The following is a 17,312-nucleotide window of genomic DNA, read 5'->3' on the forward strand; positions in this document are numbered from 1 at the left end:
CCAGCCTGTGGGCTGTCCCACTGACGCTGGACTACAACTCCCTGCCGGCATTTCCCCCTTTTTAAAAAACAAGACCTGGTCTGTGATCATTTGTCTGACCTTGAGCAAAATTACAGTACCAGGTAGTCCAGTATGGACAGGCAAAGCACTACCAACACCCTTGGCAGCAGTGGGCTTTGCTAAATATTGTTAAATTTAAAAAGCATTGGATGCCACCCCCACCCTACTGGAGCTCAGCCAGTCAGAACCACCATATGGAGTTAATAAATCAGCTCTGCTTCAGTAAGAAGCACCTATGTCTCTCTCCTCCATGGAGAGAGCCCTATCCAACTGAGGAGTTTGGTTTTAAGGACAAAGTCCTTTGACAATGCACTTAGTGACCTCACAGAGAAATTCATTTTCCCTTCCTTGTGCTTCCCCTCAACACCCGGTAGGAAGCAGTCTCATCTGTTTGTTTTCTCTTTAATTAAAAAAGGTGCGGTTGTGGACAAATACCCAATAGGTACAGATGTTGGCGTGATGCAGGGGGAGGCAGCTTGTAAATGAATGGACTCGGCCTTGAAACTGTCCATCATTCGCTTCTCCTCGCAGTGGGACTCTTGGCAGCTACATCCACTCATTCTCAGGGCTCTGCCAGAGTAAGTAACTTTTTCAACTCAAGGACAACATTCTGGGAGTCACCTGGCTCCCAGCCACAGCCAGAGCACATCTCTCCATCCAGGTATGCAAAAGGCATATTCAGGGCAGGCAAAAACACTTGGGGAGACCATAGAGCAGGTTCACCGAGGGGCACAGCCTACAGATATGGGTTATGGAATAGGAAGAGGGCCAAAATCCACAAAGAGAGGCCGAGACACATTTGACCCCACCACCTGAAGCCAAAGGGCAAAGGTTGGGTGATGCCCCCAGTGGCCACGTGGGACACAGCAAGGACAGCAATGCTTTTCCTGACTCTGGTTCTCATCTCCCACGCTGCTTCTTGTGCTCCCAAAGACACCACAGGCCAGTCACACTCCAAACAAATTCTTTATTAAGTGTTTGAACCATGGGAACTGGAATAAGATCTTCCCTGCACCAGGAAACTCTACTGTGACGTCTTAGGGAATCAATAGTTGCTTTGTCGCTCCTGCTGCCGATACCCTCCACGGCGCATGTAGCCTCCTTCGTTCTTGCGGTAGCCATCCTTCTGGTCTGGAGGGCGAGAGAGAGAGAGAGTTCAGCTACAAGTGGGCCAGCAAGATTACAACAGAAATGGGTTTGCTGCGCAGCTTATGGAAAACAAGACAGGTACACGGAGACCAAAGCAAAGTGGCTCTCGAGTCCACACTTCCTGGTTCTTCAACCAAAACAAACCATCGTTTTGCAGTGAAATCAGCACACTTTGGATTGAGAAAATGCGGGGAGAGAACAACTGTCATCTCTGTGTCCTGTATGAAGGGAGAAGTGCTGAACCAAAGGAGGATTCGGATCTTGTGATGAGGGAAGGAAAGCAGATAAACCATTCAAAGAATGCAGGGGTGGTAACTTCCAGCCCATGGGCCAACGCAGGCCAGCCAATCAGGCCTATGTGGTTGGTTTTTTGCAGGCCACACCAGCTGCCACTCACTCGACTCCATAAATAAAGTTTTAATTTGATATAAGATCAGGTGAGATGCAGGTAAAGCTGTAAAGCTGTGGCTGCAAGGAAGCAAGAGAAGCTGACCATCATTAATGGGAACTGGTTTCCTTAGCTTTTGCAGCTCCACACCACAAAGGTCAGAATTTTTAAAGAGATACTTTAAAGATACTTTAAAAGATACTCTTTTAAAGATACTTATGGGAACAGTAGCCCTATTTGTCCCTAGACAGATAACAGACACAAAGTGGCTAAAGGAATGGAGATAGGAGAAGCAAGAAGCTGTGGCTGCAACTGGCTTCCAGGACGCTGGCTCACCCCGGAAGTAGCCCCCATAGGTGCCTTGCTTCTGGTCAAAGACCCTCTCGTTGTTCTCCACGAGGCTGCCCAGCTTCTCAGCCAGCTGGAGCGCCAGGTTCTGTTGGGACGTGGGCTCCGTCCGGTGCATCACAACTGTCTGGGTCGGCTGGTCTAAAGAGGCCTGGGAAGGCAAGATTTGGGAGGCTCAGACAAACCCAGCGAAGGAGAGACATGTTAGAAACCTTCTAAAGTGCTGGTCTACTTTCCCTCCCAAATCTGGTTTGTATAAAACCTGAATGCTGCCTATAGCACCTACAGGCAAGAGAAGCCATGATTTAATATGCAACCTTGAGAACCATATGGAACTTCAGTACAGTGGTGCCCCGCAAGACGAATGCCTCGCAAGACGGAAAACCCGCTAGACGAAAGGGTTTTCCGTTTTGGAGGTGCTTCGCAAAACGAATTTCCTATGGGCTTGCTTCGCAAGACGAAAATGTCTTGCGAGTTCCTGCGAGGTTTTTTTCCTCCCCCCCCCCCTTTTCCCAAGCCGCTAAGCCGCTTATCAGCTGATCCGCTAAGCTGCTTAACAGCTGATCCGCTAAGCTGCTTAACAGCTGATCTGCTAAGCCGCTTAACAGCTGATCGCTAAGCGGCTTATCAGCTGATCCGCTAAGCCCGCTAAGCTGCTAATAGCGCTAATCCGCTAATGGGCTTGCTTCGCAAGACAAAAAAACCACAAGACGAAGAGACTCACAGAACGGATTCTTTTCGTCTTGCGAGGCACCACTGTACCCTGTTTGCCAACCGAGTTATTCATAGTGCAACGGGGCTGGAGACTGCCAAAAGCACTGGATTGTACACCAGAGATTTACGGTATATATTTCTCTTTCACAAAGAGATCTCATTTTAGGGGTGAGGCCTATACTGGTTGGCGGCTTACATTTTGACGACTCGCTTCTCATGCTCACCCCCATGGTGCAGCTGCTGCAGAAGCCCATCCCTGACCCTCTTCTCCCACACCCCTTGAGCTGGTTTGTACAAGGGCAACCCACTTTCTCCCGGTCAAGTGTCCCTTTCTGTGGTTGCCACCCATCTCTAGGCCTCCTCAAGCCACCCGTCTGCCATGCAAGAAAGTATCACTCACCATCAGCTCTTCATTGATGATCATCTTGCTAATGATACTGTGTACTGTGGGTAGGTCCAGCTCAAACATATCAGACAGGATCTCCATGCTAGAAAGGGAGGTATAATTGGGGGAGGGGGCATGGGGGGAGAGAGAGAGGAAGAAAGAGGTGGAAGCTGAGCTTGTGAGACTCAGCCATTGGCAGCCGGCCAGGCAGAAAATCTAAAAAGGTCAATGGCAACCAAAGAAGGTACCCAAGTGTGCCATGTACAGAGGATGGATTCCTTTGATTGATATATTTTATGGATAGGGAGCCTGCAGAGGGGATGCTGAAGCAACATGTGCACCCAATAAAGATGCACTCAGCCACTTATGCCACATCCGCCACTCACACCCTGGCCAAAAGGCTGCCAGGCTGAAAGAGCAACCAGGACGCCATGATGACCCTCACACAATACCTGATGGAGTCATAGACGCTGCTGTAAGTGAAGAGGTAGGTTCGGAGAGACTCCTCTTGGATCTTCCTGCCGGGAGAAACAAGGGAAAGGAGCAGTCATGAGAGCCAGGCAGAGATCCCCGAAAGGGGGGCAGAGCTACGCTTTCCAGTCCCCTGACAGACACCCCCCCAGCCTCTCGGCACCCACCTGCACACAGACAAGGTGGCCGCTCTCAACACATACATCCCAATTCTGCTCCCTCATCTCCGTTTCAAGAACTGGGTTCCAAGCCCTCCCCTCCTAGCCTGCATAGATGGCCCCATAGTTCAGGGGCTGGAGCACTGACAGTCGCAGGCTTCGTCCCTTTATCCATCAAGGTGGATATGCCCAAGCTAAACAGAGCAAAGGTCTGACTCAGGATAAGGCAGCTTTCTACAGGACAGCTGCATATTCCTGCAATTGCAGGGGGCCGGACTAGATGACCCTCGGGGTCCCTTCCAACTCTATGATTCTATGGAGGAACCACCCCATCACCCCATTCCCACGCAACTGACCGGACAAGCATGCCTCGCACTTTGTCAGCCTCGGGGAACAGGTCCCAGACCTTCCCGTTCATTTTCTCATTGACGATGAAACGGTGACACGTCTTCCAGTCGCCCATCTTCATAGCCTTGGATGCTGCCACCACATGCTCCCTCATCGATTCTGGGGGGCCTGAAGAAAGATGGGGGGAGGGGGGAAGAAGTCATCAAATGGGGAAGGCATTCCTTGTCTTGGTGAACAGGATTTTGATTAGCTAGCAAGGCAGGCCACATCCCCTTAACATCCTATTGCACATGAAGACAGTGCACACAAAAATCGGCTTTCATTTTTGTATCTAGAAAAAGATTTTTTTCTAGCTCTTGTGTCAAAAAAATAAATAAATTACCCAATAAAAATAAAACTTATTAGAGAAATCTGCATAACTTCAGTTGATTTTTTCTTAGGTTTAAACAAATAGTTATGGAAAGGTGTGTAAAAGTAGCTGTAAAGGAAAAACAAAGACACACAATTTGGCAGCAGGCATCATCTCTGAAGAATCATTTGCTCTGTTTTCCAACACAGCACTGAATGACTCCAGGGTGTCGAGTGCCACCTGCAGTTCTGATAAATATGCATTTACAAAATAATAATAATAAACAGCTACCAAATTAAGATGAGGGAGCAACTTTTTAAAAAAAAATTATAGAACCAACAGAACACAAGAAGCAGCTTGGGAAACGGTGCCAAAGCAAGCAAACCATAGTGGGAGGCTGGCTAACTGGGCAAGACAACTTTTGTGAACCCGGGATCATGCCTGGCAATGTCACAGAGGCCAAAGGAAAATCTGCCCCTCCCCAAGAAACTAGCAAGAGGCAAACAAACAAAGTGCTCCTTTGCTTAACACACCAACAGATTGCAGCATTCAAACACCTCTAGGCCCAGACCTGCAATTGCCTCGAAGATTCCATTATTTGCCCAGAGAGACAGGGAGGATTCTAAGTCAAGCCTAGGAAGATTCTTGTTAGAAGGCCTGGTATGACAGAGGAAAAGAAGCCACCAGGCCAGCGTACCCAGAAACACACCTCACGGTTAAAAGAGGAAAGCCACTCACCGAGAAGGGGCTGGCGCTCGCCCACCCGGAGCTGGTGGTGGAACTGCTTGCTGATCATGCGCCGGCGGGCGTCAAACTCATGTGCGGCCATGTAGGGGATCTCCAGCAGCATGGCCGAGACCAGGTAGACGCACTCCAGCAGCTCCAGGTTGATGTGCATGTGGAAGGGGACCTGGCGGCGCTTCTCAATCTTCTCCTGCTCCTGGTTGCGCTCCTGCATGCTGCGCATCAGCAGGCCCTGCCCCAGCAGCTCCTTGGCCCGCCCGCTCGACTGGATGTCCAGCAGGGCGTTGTGGGCATCCTTGATCATGCCCTGGCGGAAGGCACAGATCCCCAGCTGCACCATTGTCCGGTTATACAGAATCTGCAAGAGCCGAGAAGGTCAGAGGAGGTGGAGGCGGAGACCCAGCTGCCCTCTCCAAAAGGCAGCACCCGAAAAACCACTCCCCAAACATTCACTTCCTGCAACTGCTCCTTTGTAATAATGGTGGTACACAAATGGGCACTGCTGCACTCTACCAACACTCTCCAGTCTCCATTAATTCTCTGCCACTCCTTTATGTTACCATCTACTGCTCCTGGCCCTTTTCCCCCCAACACTTTTCGCCCCAAGGCAGCTACTGCAAACAGCAGGTCGCCAAGCGGGGCAGAGGCATTGTGAAGTTAGGAAAGGAAGTCTCATCAACCACATAGGATGCTGTGGCTGGTGTCACCAGATGCAAGTGTGGCCTACATGCAGGAGGAAAAGCATGGAGCAGCAAGAAGAGGGGGCTCTGCTCCTCTCCAAACCCTTTACAATCATCTGCATCAGCAACTTGCAGCTTCTTGGGCAGGGCAAAGCAGTCACTCCGAGCCTCTCATTCCATGTTCTTGGAGGACTGGCTTTTATTGTTACTCAAATTCATTAAGACTGCTTCAATAAACCATCAACAACACAGCATACGCCTCAGCCTCCCCAGTTTTGTTCTCTGACCTGCACAGGGGGGTCTGCATGCTGAATGTTGTCCTGTAGGTGACTCATGAGCATCAGGTCGCGGGCCTGGTACCAGCGGTCATGCAGGGCGTGGTGGTAAATGTGGCAGAGGATGGCGCAGGTTCGGATCCGGTCTGTCCTGTCCTTGGCGTAGATGAACTTGCAGAGGCGCTCCATCTGCACCGCCGAGTCCTCTGCTTCGTTCTCGGCCTGGTCTTGTTCCGACTGCGGGCAAGCAGGTTATGCAACATGTCCTTTAGCCTGAGGAGTCCCTCCCCACCCCACTCCCAAATACCAAAATGTTACCTTCACATAGAGATAGGAAACCTCCAGATATTGTTGGACTCCAGTTCCCATCATTTCTGACCATTGGCCATGCTCGCTGGGACTGATGGGAGTTGGAGTCCAATCCTATCTGGAGGGGACCAGGTTGGTTACCTAAAACTTAGTATATCAATTGCCCCTCAACTTTCACGGTCTTCCTTTGCCAGTACAATACTAAGGGCCCTGTCCAACTTGCAAACCTGAAACCAGTTTTCAAATTAGCATGACTGTCAGGACTTCCCCTGCCCCAAGGAATGCTGGGAACTGTAGTTCTGGGCAAACACACACACAGGTCCTAGGATCCGTTGAAAGAAGCCATGGCAGCTAAACTGAATCACAATGAAGCTTCCTGAAAATCCCTGATGTCCTTGCGGGCCAAACCCTCAGCATCCACCTCAACTTCTCCCAGCTTGACAGTATCATTTCCAAACCTTATTTTGGGAATGGGCCATGGCTTAGTGCAGAGATGGCCCTCCAGATATTGGTGGAGCCCAACTCCTATCACCCTCACCAGCACAGCCAACAGTCAGGAACAACGGGACTTGTAATCCACAGAGACACCTGGCGGGAGCCACAGGTTCCCCACCACTGGCGTAGTGCTTTGCCTGTCCGTGGCCCCAGGATCAATCCCCTAGTTATCTCCAGTTAGAAGGCTCCATTCAGAAGGCAACAGAAAGAGGTTTGCCTAAGACCCTGGAGGGAAGCTACCAATCAGAGCAGGCCGTGCTGGTCAAAAGCAGGGTGAGTACGACCAGATACATGACAGCTTCTTATGCATTTGACAATTTAGGGCATGAGAAACATCTCATCCACGGGGTTATGCCCCATGCACAAAACCTATGGGTGAAACCGTATAGTGCAAATACCCTGGGCAAAGCAAGGACGGCTGGTGGGGGGCTTTACTGCCCCAGAGGCAGGCCTACCTTGCTGTCTCCTGCCGGGCCCTGTTGCCGCTGGTGAGCCTTGTAGTCAAACTTGTAGTAGGTGTGGAGGATGCAGCGCAGGTAGATGCGGCACACCTCCTCCGTGGTTCCCTTGTCCTGCAGGTAGTTCTGCACCCGGTCGATGATCTTGCAGACTCGGCCCTCGTCCTTCAGGTGGTCCACGTACTCTAGTGGAAAGGGGAACATGCATTCACATGGCAGTCTTTCGAGGTGGGGCTGCCGGCTTCTCCCTATTTGCCATGTAGAATCTGACACTCCTGAGAAACCCCAGCTTTCCATTTTGGGACCCAAAGAGCATGTTTCTAGTCCACATGACTGCCAAGTTAAGAGACATGAAAGCATACAGATCCTCTCTGCTTAGACTGGGTGACCTTTTCCCAAAGCATTCAGCCACTTTCTACCACCTACGCAGTTTTCTGACCTGCTGCTTTTTGCTAAGCTTCTTATTTTTCAAGGACGCTCCGAAGTCAGTTTTTTTTTTTTAAAAAAAACTTTTTGTAGCAACCAAGCAAACTGGGAGGAACAAAAACAGAAAAGGCTGGCAAATATTCCAAGTTCAATCCCTGGTTCTTGAGGGATCGTTCCAAAAGAGGCAAACAGTTGGCAGAGGTGTCTTTTCAGGGGGAAACACAGCACAGATTCCTTAGGGTTCCCTCTATTTGAGAAGTTCCCTGTTCCACACCAGCCCTCCACTAGCTGAAACTTTCAGTCCAACTCCACCCTGGTTATGCCTCCGAGACCCCACTTTCTATGACAGGCACACTCACCCTGGGAATGGGGATCTGTGTTCTGCATGATCTTTGTGAACTCTTCATCCATGCGCTCCACCAGAGTCAGAATGCAGCCACGAACACGGTAGGGCTAGAGAGGGAGAGAGACACACAAGTGGGTTGAGGGGGTCAAGACTGCTAGGCAGAGGCACACACAAGCCTTTTTCTTTCCTGACCTGCCAATCTGTACCAGCCTCCCACCTGCTGTTTCATGTAGATTTCAAACTAGCCCATCTTACCGGGTTGGCAGGATGCCCCAAGGATGGGGAGGAATGATGCCTGTCTCAGAAATGCTCACCTGCTCGCTGTTGGCCAGGTTCTCAGAGTCCTCTGCAATGTTCTCGCCAATGAAGATGTTGGGGTTGGCAAAGAGGATGTCCAGGAGCTCTTCAATGGAGCTCAGGCATTTCTGCCACATCTCTGGCTGCATGTGGTGGGAGAAAAGGAGTGAAGAGGGAAACATTGAGGCCCCCTGGCATTCTGGGAAAGAAACCGCTTGCTTCCTGTGCCATGCTTTTGGGTCACTTCCTCCCCTCCCCTCCTAATTCCATACCTTCATGTAAGTAGCCAAGTTAGGGTTGTAGTCATACAAAGAAGCAACAATGTTGAACTTGATTTTGACATCGATGGCAATCCCCAGGTTGTTCTCTGCCGCAATTCCAACCAAAAGCTGCAGAAGGTCAATCTGAGCCGCTCTAGGAGGGGGAAGGAGGTGAAGGAGCTCAGGGCAGAAGGGGGGTGGGGGAAGCATATGGCCGGGCATGCTTCTTTTGACATACATCCCCAACTCTGCTCAACCCTCCTTGTGCCCTGTGCCAAAACCACTGACGCCCGTGTGAACCCCCTTCATTTTCATCACTTTCCAATTCACTTAAAACATTTATGCGCCACCCTTTGTCCTATTTAGGATATCCGGCAGTAGATATACCTGGGATCCAACACTGCATTTCTGCTTTGGAACAGGCTTCCACTTGCACAACAGAATTCTACCCCCCCCCCCGCCCCTAAGAATCTGCTGCAGAGGATTGGGAGCAATGTCTCTAGGGAAGGGTGGGAGGATGCAGGTTCAGCATGCAGAATGTCCCAAGTCCCATCCTCCAGTTAAAAATACTTAGCAGATGCTGCTGGATCAGTCCAAAGGCCTACCTAGTCTGGCATCCTGTTCTCACAGTGGCCAACCAAAGGCCTCCCTATAAGGAGCCTGTAAGCAGGGCCTGAGCACGAGAGCACTCTCTCTGCCCTTGCGATGCTCAGAAACTGGTACCCAGGAGCACGCTGCCTCCAACAGGGGAGACAGAACATGGCCATCAGGGTTAAGCAGCCACTGCCAGCCTTATCCTCCATGGATTTGTCTAATTCTCTTTCAGAGTTGTCCAAGCCCTCAATCATTTCAAGCTGCCCTTTTCTGAACCTTTTGCAGCTCTGCAGCAGCCTTCCAGAGGCGAAGTAACAAGAACCACGCTCAGTTTTTTCCAAGCGCCGTCTCCTAGGCCACCTTCCCCCCCCCCTCCACCACATCAACGCTCACTGGCCTTACCGATCCGTGCCTTTCTTTCCACGGGCCTGGAGGATCTCGTTGAGTTTCTTCACGACTACAGTGTGGTTGATCTCTGTACCTTTGGCAAACATCTTTGGTTTCTCCTGCAAAGCGGGGTGGGGGGAGGATTGTTAGGCTCAAACCATGTTTGGAAGATGGAGAGAAGTAAAAGTAAAGGCAGCAACACCATGCAGTTCGTTCTACTCCCACATTTCCAACTGCTTGCAGAGAGAGACTCACCTTGACCAGGGGGACACCCCCTTTGACCTTCTCCCACTCGCCACCCTCATTGTCATCTTCATCATCTTCATATTTCTTGGATTTCCGGTCCTGCTTTTTCTTTGCCTTCTCTTCCCGTTTCTTCTCCAAAACTCTTTTGTCCTCCTCAGTGCCAGTTCTGGTCAGGGAGAATTAAAACAGGACTGAATCCCTCTTTTAACCTGGAATTCTTACTTCCTGAGTTGCCTGAACCATACAAGCCCAGACCCCGCCACTGGCCACAACCACAGATCAAGCACTAACAAAGCCAGACTAAAAAGCTTATTTGATCCAGACCTATGCAGTCACCAAAATGCCCAATGCAGGAACTTAACAACTCACCCACAGAGACCCGGACCTGAGGTCCCCCACCCCTTGTTTAGCCAAGATCTACTTCCCTGCAATTCCAACTTCTTGGTTTTATTTCTGCTCTTGGGGTAACAGAGCACAAGTCTGTCCCATGGTACAGAGCACCTGTCACAGCCCAGATGGGGCCATTACTTCTCAGATCTAAAAGTGTCCATCAAACTTTAAGACGCTCACCTAATGTGAGATAGCGAACTACCATTGCACCATAGACATCCACTGTGCCCTGACATGGGTGCTGCCACCTAAAGCAGGGAGTGAGGGTCAAAGTAATGGGTCTGGCTCCTCAACAACTCAGGCTCAGAAGTGAGCTGGGTGAACAGGACAACACACAGTGTTCCACCTTCAGGTCCTGAGTCTGAAATTCCAGATTGTGATCAAAGGTAGTTTCCCAACTGACAGTTCCCTCAGCCAGAGGTTTGGAAACTGTCCTCCAAAAATGATGCGAAGTGTTGAATCCATAGAAGCTGCCTCCTTACTTCTTAAGGAACTTGGAGGCCAAGGAGGTGTATTTGCCCTCATCTTCATCTGACTCAGAGTCAGATTCTGAATCTGACGAGCCCCAGTCTTCATCATCATCAGAGTCCTCCTCCTCCTCATCTTCATCCTGCCAAGAGTGGGGGGGGAGGGGGAGAGAAGAAAAATTATGCACCAGCAAACCATGTGACGAAAAAAGTTTTCACTCAGATTCAGCCAGGGAGGGCCATAAAGTGACACAGAGCAACAGAAGTCCCATGGGAACCCTGTTCCTGTTCCCCACGCTTCTGGATTATTATTTTCTGCTGCAAAAGGAATAGTGATCTTTTGCCTTCCTCCCCTCTGAGTTGCTTGGCACAAAAATCCTTCTGGCAGCTGCTTTGAGGGAAGCACCGGATGCCATGCCTATGCTGGCCAGAGGAGGGCATCACAATGTGCTGCCCCCCCCCCCGCCCCACCCCGTTCAGCTCTTACCTCCATCTTTTTGAGAAACTTGCCCCGTCCCTCAGCTGCCCCCTCTTTCTTCTTCAGGAAAGCCGCGGCGCTCATTCCCTCATCGTCATCCTCACCAGAAGAGGAGGAACCTGAAGCCAGAAAGCGGGGGGTGTCACTGAGAGGGGAAATCTCAAATCCCGCTCCCCACCTCACACAAAGAAGGATAGCCAGTGAGCTGCACAGCTTCCATCTCCTACGCACTGCATCATCATCATCACCACTCACCCTCTGAATCGTCACTTTTCTTGTCCTCGTCTTCATCAGCTGACTGTTCGGGGTTCTAGGCGAAAGCAGACATGTGGTCAAGATGCATGTTGGGTACTCTTCTTTAATTTGAACCGTACAGAATCGCTCTTCCAGCACAGCCTGACTCCTCCAAACCCTCCCTTCCGCTTTCACCTGTTTTTTCACCTGAGCCTTTAACACCAGGGGTCAGCATACTTTTTCAGCAGGGGGCCAGTCCACTGTCTCTAAGACCTTGTGGGGGGCCAGACTATATATTTTTTGGGGGGGAGGGGGAATTCCTATGCCCCACAAATAGCCCAGAGATGCATTTTAAATAAAAGAGCACATTCCACTCATGTAAAAACACGCTGATTCTCGGACCATCCATGGGCTGGATTTAGAAGGCGACTGGGCCAGATCCGGTCCACGGGTCTTAGTTTGCCTATCCATGCTTAACACAACTGGCAAAGCCAGTAATCAACCCTACTGCCTAAAGCAAGGACAGTGACTGTGGACCTCCAGATCTTGCTGAATTACAACTCCCAGCTTCCCTGACCCTTGGCCATGCTGGCTGGGGCAGATGGGAGTTGGGAGTCCAGCAACATCTTGAAGGTCAGGGGTCCTAAGGGATTCATAGAATTGGAAGGGACCATGAAGGTCATGTAGTCCAACCCCCTGCAATGCAGGAATATTTTGCCCAACATGGGGCTCGAACCCACAACCCTGAAATTAAGAGTCTCATGCTGCACTGACTGAGCTCTACATAATTCCCAATGTCTCAGCCGCCTCCCTGAATGCCCTCCACCCAACCATGCTCCAGTACCTGGCGGTAGCTCATGATCTGGGCCTCATAATCTCGGTTATACTTCCGGATCTTCTGGCGGAGGGTGCTTAGGGCTTTGGCGTTGTTCTTGTTCATCTTCTTCTTGCCTTCCTTGTCCTCCCAGAGCTACGAAAGCCAGAAGGGAGATGAAATTACAGGCAGCCCATGGTCATTTGGTCCACACACCAGCCTATCTCCCTTTTTCTCTAAACATGCAAACCAAAGCTATGTGCAAGAGGACAGCCATTTTGCTCTCCAGCAAAATCCCTTCAGGATCCCGGAGTCTTGGGTCTGTGGGATTGGCTTGTTACCACTCCCCATCCCAGTGCTGCATGAAGGCTCAGAATGGTGCAACAGTGGGTATCAGAGCTGGGACCAGAGATCTGTGTTCAAATTCCCACAAAGCTGTGAAGTGTCTTAGGCTTAGTCACCTTTTCTCAGCTGAACCTACCTTGCAGGGCTGTCGTGGGGATGGGGAAGAGACCAACCATATAGACTGCCCTAGTACCTTAGATGAGAGGCAGGTGGATGGCATCTTGCTCTCACTTTCCCTATATGCATTCTTGCTCTCTATATATTTCAGACATTCAAATTTCTAGGTCCACTCTGCAAAGCCTTCAAGGCAGCTTACAGAACACAACAGCTTTACAACAAAAACTACGTGTTTTGAAAACCAATATCCACGCCAAGATGATACACGAAAATAGGAGCAACATGAAAAACACAACACACATTTAAACTTGGCTCCTGTAAATAAGCAGGTGCTAGGTGGCTATTTCTGGGGAGGCCAACAGGACACCACTACCAAAAGACCATGCCCTTGGTCATTACCTGGCTGATCGCCAAAGTGGGATGTGTGTTCAGATCATAACAAATAGGCAGATCCACATGGGATCCAGATCCACTGCTCAACTGATTCAGAGCACTTCTCTCCCCAATTAGCCCCCATACCTTGAATCCAACTCCATTCATGCAGGAACAAACCGGCAGTAAAAGGAGACACCAAAAAGGAATCAAAGTTGATCCTGGGAGCTCTACATTCAGCTCCCTTTTGCAATGAAGCTCATAATTCTTTGTCAGGGGGGAAGCAGGAGAACAGATTCCCTTCTTTTCCCTTAGCCCTAGGTGTCAGACTCAAATTGCCACGAAACCCTCTTGAGCCAGGCACAGGGACTTTGTGGACCAAAAACCTCCCTGCTGGCCCCAGTACCTCATTGAGGTAGTCCTCAAGGTCTGCGAGGATGCGGATGTAGAAGCGGGGCACTCCCTCCTTGTCAACAATGCTCTTGGCCTTGCCATAGGCCTTGCCCAGCAGCTCAAACTCCTCTAGGCATTTGGTGACGTCCCGGATCTTCATGGCATTCCGGATTGTTTTGATCAAGTTTGTAAGCTCCTCAAACCTGCAGTAAGGGAAGATCAAAGAAGGAATGGTTAAGCCTGGGGCATTGATATGCCCTCAGAGAACACAGTGCCACCAACATGCTGCTCAACAGGACGGGAAATTACCCAGCTACCCAAAAATGTGGCATTGGCGCAGCCCTCCAGAAACCAGAGGGGCCACTTCTCCCACAAAGCCAACCACACTTTACCTCTTGTCCTTTGCGCTGCGCACAATCCTCTTTGTATCTTCCTCATCTTCACTCAACAGCAGAGGCCTACAAGAAAGGGAAAGGAACAGACAATGGATCCCTGCTATCAATGATCAGTGGAAGCAGGTGAGAGAGGTGCAGGGCAGGGAGAGGAAGGGGCAGTGCATAACTCAGAAGTAGGAGATGCTTGGTCTGGAATCCCAAGACAGGTACTACCTGGGTGTATTGGGTTCAGGTTAAAGTATGGGTATGTTGTCCTCACTACCTGTTTCTGACTTTTAAATCAGAAATGCTCCCCCTTATTCTCGTTGGCATCCGTCTGTTTCTTCCAACTCATCACTCCCTGGGAACCTCTGTTCCCACCCTCTCACTCAAGTTCTCCCGGCCCTCCCCCCACATACTTACTGTTTTCCAAAATTGCCCCCAACGGGCTTCGCTACAAGCTCGTCCCCAGAAAGTGACGACTCCGACTCACTGTCCGAGCCAGTGGTAAAGAAACGCGACATGGCAGCAGTGGCTCTGGGTTGTCAGCAACCCACTGCTCCCAATTCTGGATGGGAAAGACAAGAAGCCAAAGGCCCAGTGAGTGCAATGATCATATCAAAAGTGAGTTCATTTGCTTCCATTTATAATGTCAACACCTGGTATGCAGGCAGCAACCATTTTAGGTGCGTCCAACTGATGCAAGACCACTGACGTGCGGGTCCTTTTGGATCTAGAAGAGGGAAGAATGGGGGCAGAACATGGCGGAGCGAGCTTGTGCACACTCTGCCGACGCACGTGAGGGCCAGGAACAGAACCCCCGTGCAAAATGGTCACTGAATGAATTATTGTGCATGCTTTGATATAAACCTTGGCAAACTTCTTTGTCACCAGCCTAAATTGAAACTAAGCCTAAGCACATGTAACTGAGCTAAATGCATATTCTTCTCATGTTTATCATCTCTTCTCCAGCCTGGCACCTTCCAGATGTTTCAGCCGATAACTCCCATCAACCCTATATTAGCCATGGCTGATGGGAACAGAGTACAGCAATGGGCAAGAGACAGCTGTTCTATGCCTCCCTGCAGACCAAACTGCAGGCTATAAGCATCTCAGGGCACAGACTGTCATTTTGTGTTTCTCATAAAACATCAAGTACACTGATGTTGGTTTATATTATGTTTATCATACCTTTCATCCATCTGGCAACTCCCATCAGCCCCAGCCAGCAAAACCAATGGTCAGGGATGATGGGAGTTGTCCAGCATTGTGAGGGCCTGAGGGCTACATCCTTCTGCTCTCACCCAACCCCTTTCTATCCTCACAAGCAGCTTGAGAGGTAGATAATGTTGACAGACAGTGACTGGCCCAAGCTCATCCAGTGAGGTTCATCACTGAGTGGGAAACTGAACTCCCCCCCCCCACTACTTCTGGAAGCTTCGGGCCTCCCCCAATCCTGCCGCGATGCCTCCTCTTTGCTAGGAGTGGAGCCATTTTGGCTCCAGGAAGGACCAGCGCTCAGAGAACTGAGATCACCAACAGCGCACCAGGGATTATGTCAATGCATATATTACATAAAACCACATATAAACCTCATCAGTATAAATGTTCCAAACGCTCAGCTGAGTTTAAAACACCGACAGCCCAAACAGACAAACACGCATCTCCCCAATGGGGACAAAAGCCCCCTCCTCCTAGAGCGAAGGCCACCCAAGAAGCCGGTGGGGCCCCCCTCGGACGCCTCCTACTCCTCCCTCCCCTAACTTTCGGGGTTTGCCTCCTTCCTCCAACGGGACCCCAAGAACCGCGAGCACGCGCTTACCCGGCCCGGGCCTGGTAAAATGAAGGCGCGTCGCTTCCCGCGGCCAACGCGCATGCGCAAAGCCTTCTGCAGGCTCATCAACACCCCGGCGCGGCCCTGATGACTACTTCCTTCCCAAGAGGGGAAATGCTAAGATAATAGAGATGCTAAATTCTAGAGCGGCACCACTCGTACATTCCGAAGGTGGGGGGGGCGGGGCGGAAATCACGACTACAGAGGTGGCTTTCCATGATTACCGAGAGAGATTCTACATTTTAATTTCTATGGTCTTAAACTTTGCGGTAAAGTGACCTGGAGAAAGGGATGATGGGAGTTGTAGTCCATATAGAGATGCTGTGACGCCCTGTGCCCTTAACTGCAAAGGCAATGTTTGTCGTTTTGTTCGCCGTGCTGGTGCTTCAGAGCAATGATTCTGTACCGTATTTTCTGGAAAATAACCGTTTCACTGCTTTAGTCATCGACGGTGACCTTTACACCACTTACCCCAGTTAAAAGCACAACGGCGTAAAGTAGGAATTTCCTAAACTGTTCCATCTATTTATCCTGACTTTCTTCCAATAACCTCTGGCTCAACACCTGTGCCAAGGGAGCTGCATTTGCTCCCAGGCCATATTCAGGGTATTTTTACTAACGCAAAAAGCCTTAAGAACTCTGGACCAGGCTCATATGAAAGATTGTCTGCCCTTGCATAGATCTGTTAAGATCACTTGCATCATCTGGAGAAATTTTACTTGCGGCAAAACACCCTGTATAATATCAGAAAAGCATTGACGCACAAATGAGCATTTTCAGCTGCTGTCCTTGTACTTTGGAACATCGTTGAAGCATAATTTGCGTTGGATATCCTACAAAGACATATGGTAATGTACAGGCATTCCTTGTTCTAGAAAATTGGAACTTGTGTCACTACTAGATCTCTATTTTTATGTTTATTTGTTTTCCTGCTATCTGCCCAAGCTGCAACAAGACATGTCTCTCCCATATCGGTCTCTACAGCCGCAGCAGGCACAGTAAACTTCCAACAATATGTCTTCACCCCCAAAAGGCACACTTCTTCATTGTCTCCCGAGACAGACTGGTGTCAATAACATGTTATTAGGTTGGTTTGTATATTGTGTGCACTCTGCTTAGAAATATAAAAAAAATTAGGCACCAGGCAAAAACAGTCCTCTTCTCCCAGACCTTTGGCTAATTAAACAATCTATGGCCTTTTAAACTGTGAGCTATTGTTTTTGCTTGCTACATTATGTATTTTTTTAATACAGTTGTACCTTGGTTTTGGAACAGCTTAGTTCCTCAATGTTTTGGCTCCCAAATGCCGCAAACCCAGAAGCGACTGTTCCGGTTTGCAAACTATTTTTGGAAGCTGAATGTCTGACGGGCTTCATGCAGCCAATCAGAAGCCGGACTTTGGTTTCCAAATGTTTTGGAAGTCAAATGGACTTCCGGAACGGATTCCTTTCTATTTCCAAGGTACGACTGTATTGTAAACTGCCCTGTGCTCGGATGAAGGGTGGCATAGAAATTTAAAGCAGTTTATAAATACTTTTAATTACATAAATAACACGTGCCCTCTCTGTGTATCCCCACCACACTACTTGTTTGGTTAGGCAGAGAAA

The 17,312-nt window shown here is 49.8% G+C and overlaps 1 protein-coding gene across 2 annotated transcripts; it reads right to left on the reverse strand.

The window, feature by feature from the left end:
- Positions 1–1,007: 1,007 nt before the first annotated feature.
- On the reverse strand, positions 1,008–15,838 carry LOC310747218 (eukaryotic translation initiation factor 3 subunit C-like). Of its 2 annotated transcripts, none has more exons than XM_083581555.1 (21): positions 15,694–15,838; positions 14,295–14,439; positions 13,890–13,955; positions 13,511–13,700; positions 12,301–12,426; positions 11,478–11,532; positions 11,232–11,341; positions 10,760–10,887; positions 9,897–10,053; positions 9,657–9,760; positions 8,673–8,814; positions 8,418–8,543; positions 8,117–8,210; positions 7,329–7,516; positions 6,082–6,306; positions 5,109–5,472; positions 4,030–4,189; positions 3,497–3,562; positions 3,060–3,147; positions 1,934–2,096; positions 1,008–1,191 (listed from the first exon to the last, which is right to left on the reverse strand). In XM_083581555.1, the coding sequence occupies exons 2-21, from the start codon at positions 14,393–14,395 to the stop codon at positions 1,106–1,108; spliced, it is 2,739 nt and encodes a 912-aa protein (XP_083437681.1). In that variant the 5' UTR covers positions 14,396–14,439; positions 15,694–15,838; the 3' UTR covers positions 1,008–1,105. The 2 variants fall into 2 exon arrangements, with proteins under 2 accessions (XP_083437681.1, XP_083437682.1); XM_083581556.1 differs by having other exon boundaries at positions 15,636–15,737.
- Positions 15,839–17,312: the final 1,474 nt, after the last annotated feature.

Source organism: Podarcis filfolensis, assembly GCF_964270895.1.
Source record: "Podarcis filfolensis genome assembly, chromosome: 13".
Classification (NCBI taxonomy): Eukaryota; Metazoa; Chordata; class Lepidosauria; order Squamata; family Lacertidae; genus Podarcis; species Podarcis filfolensis.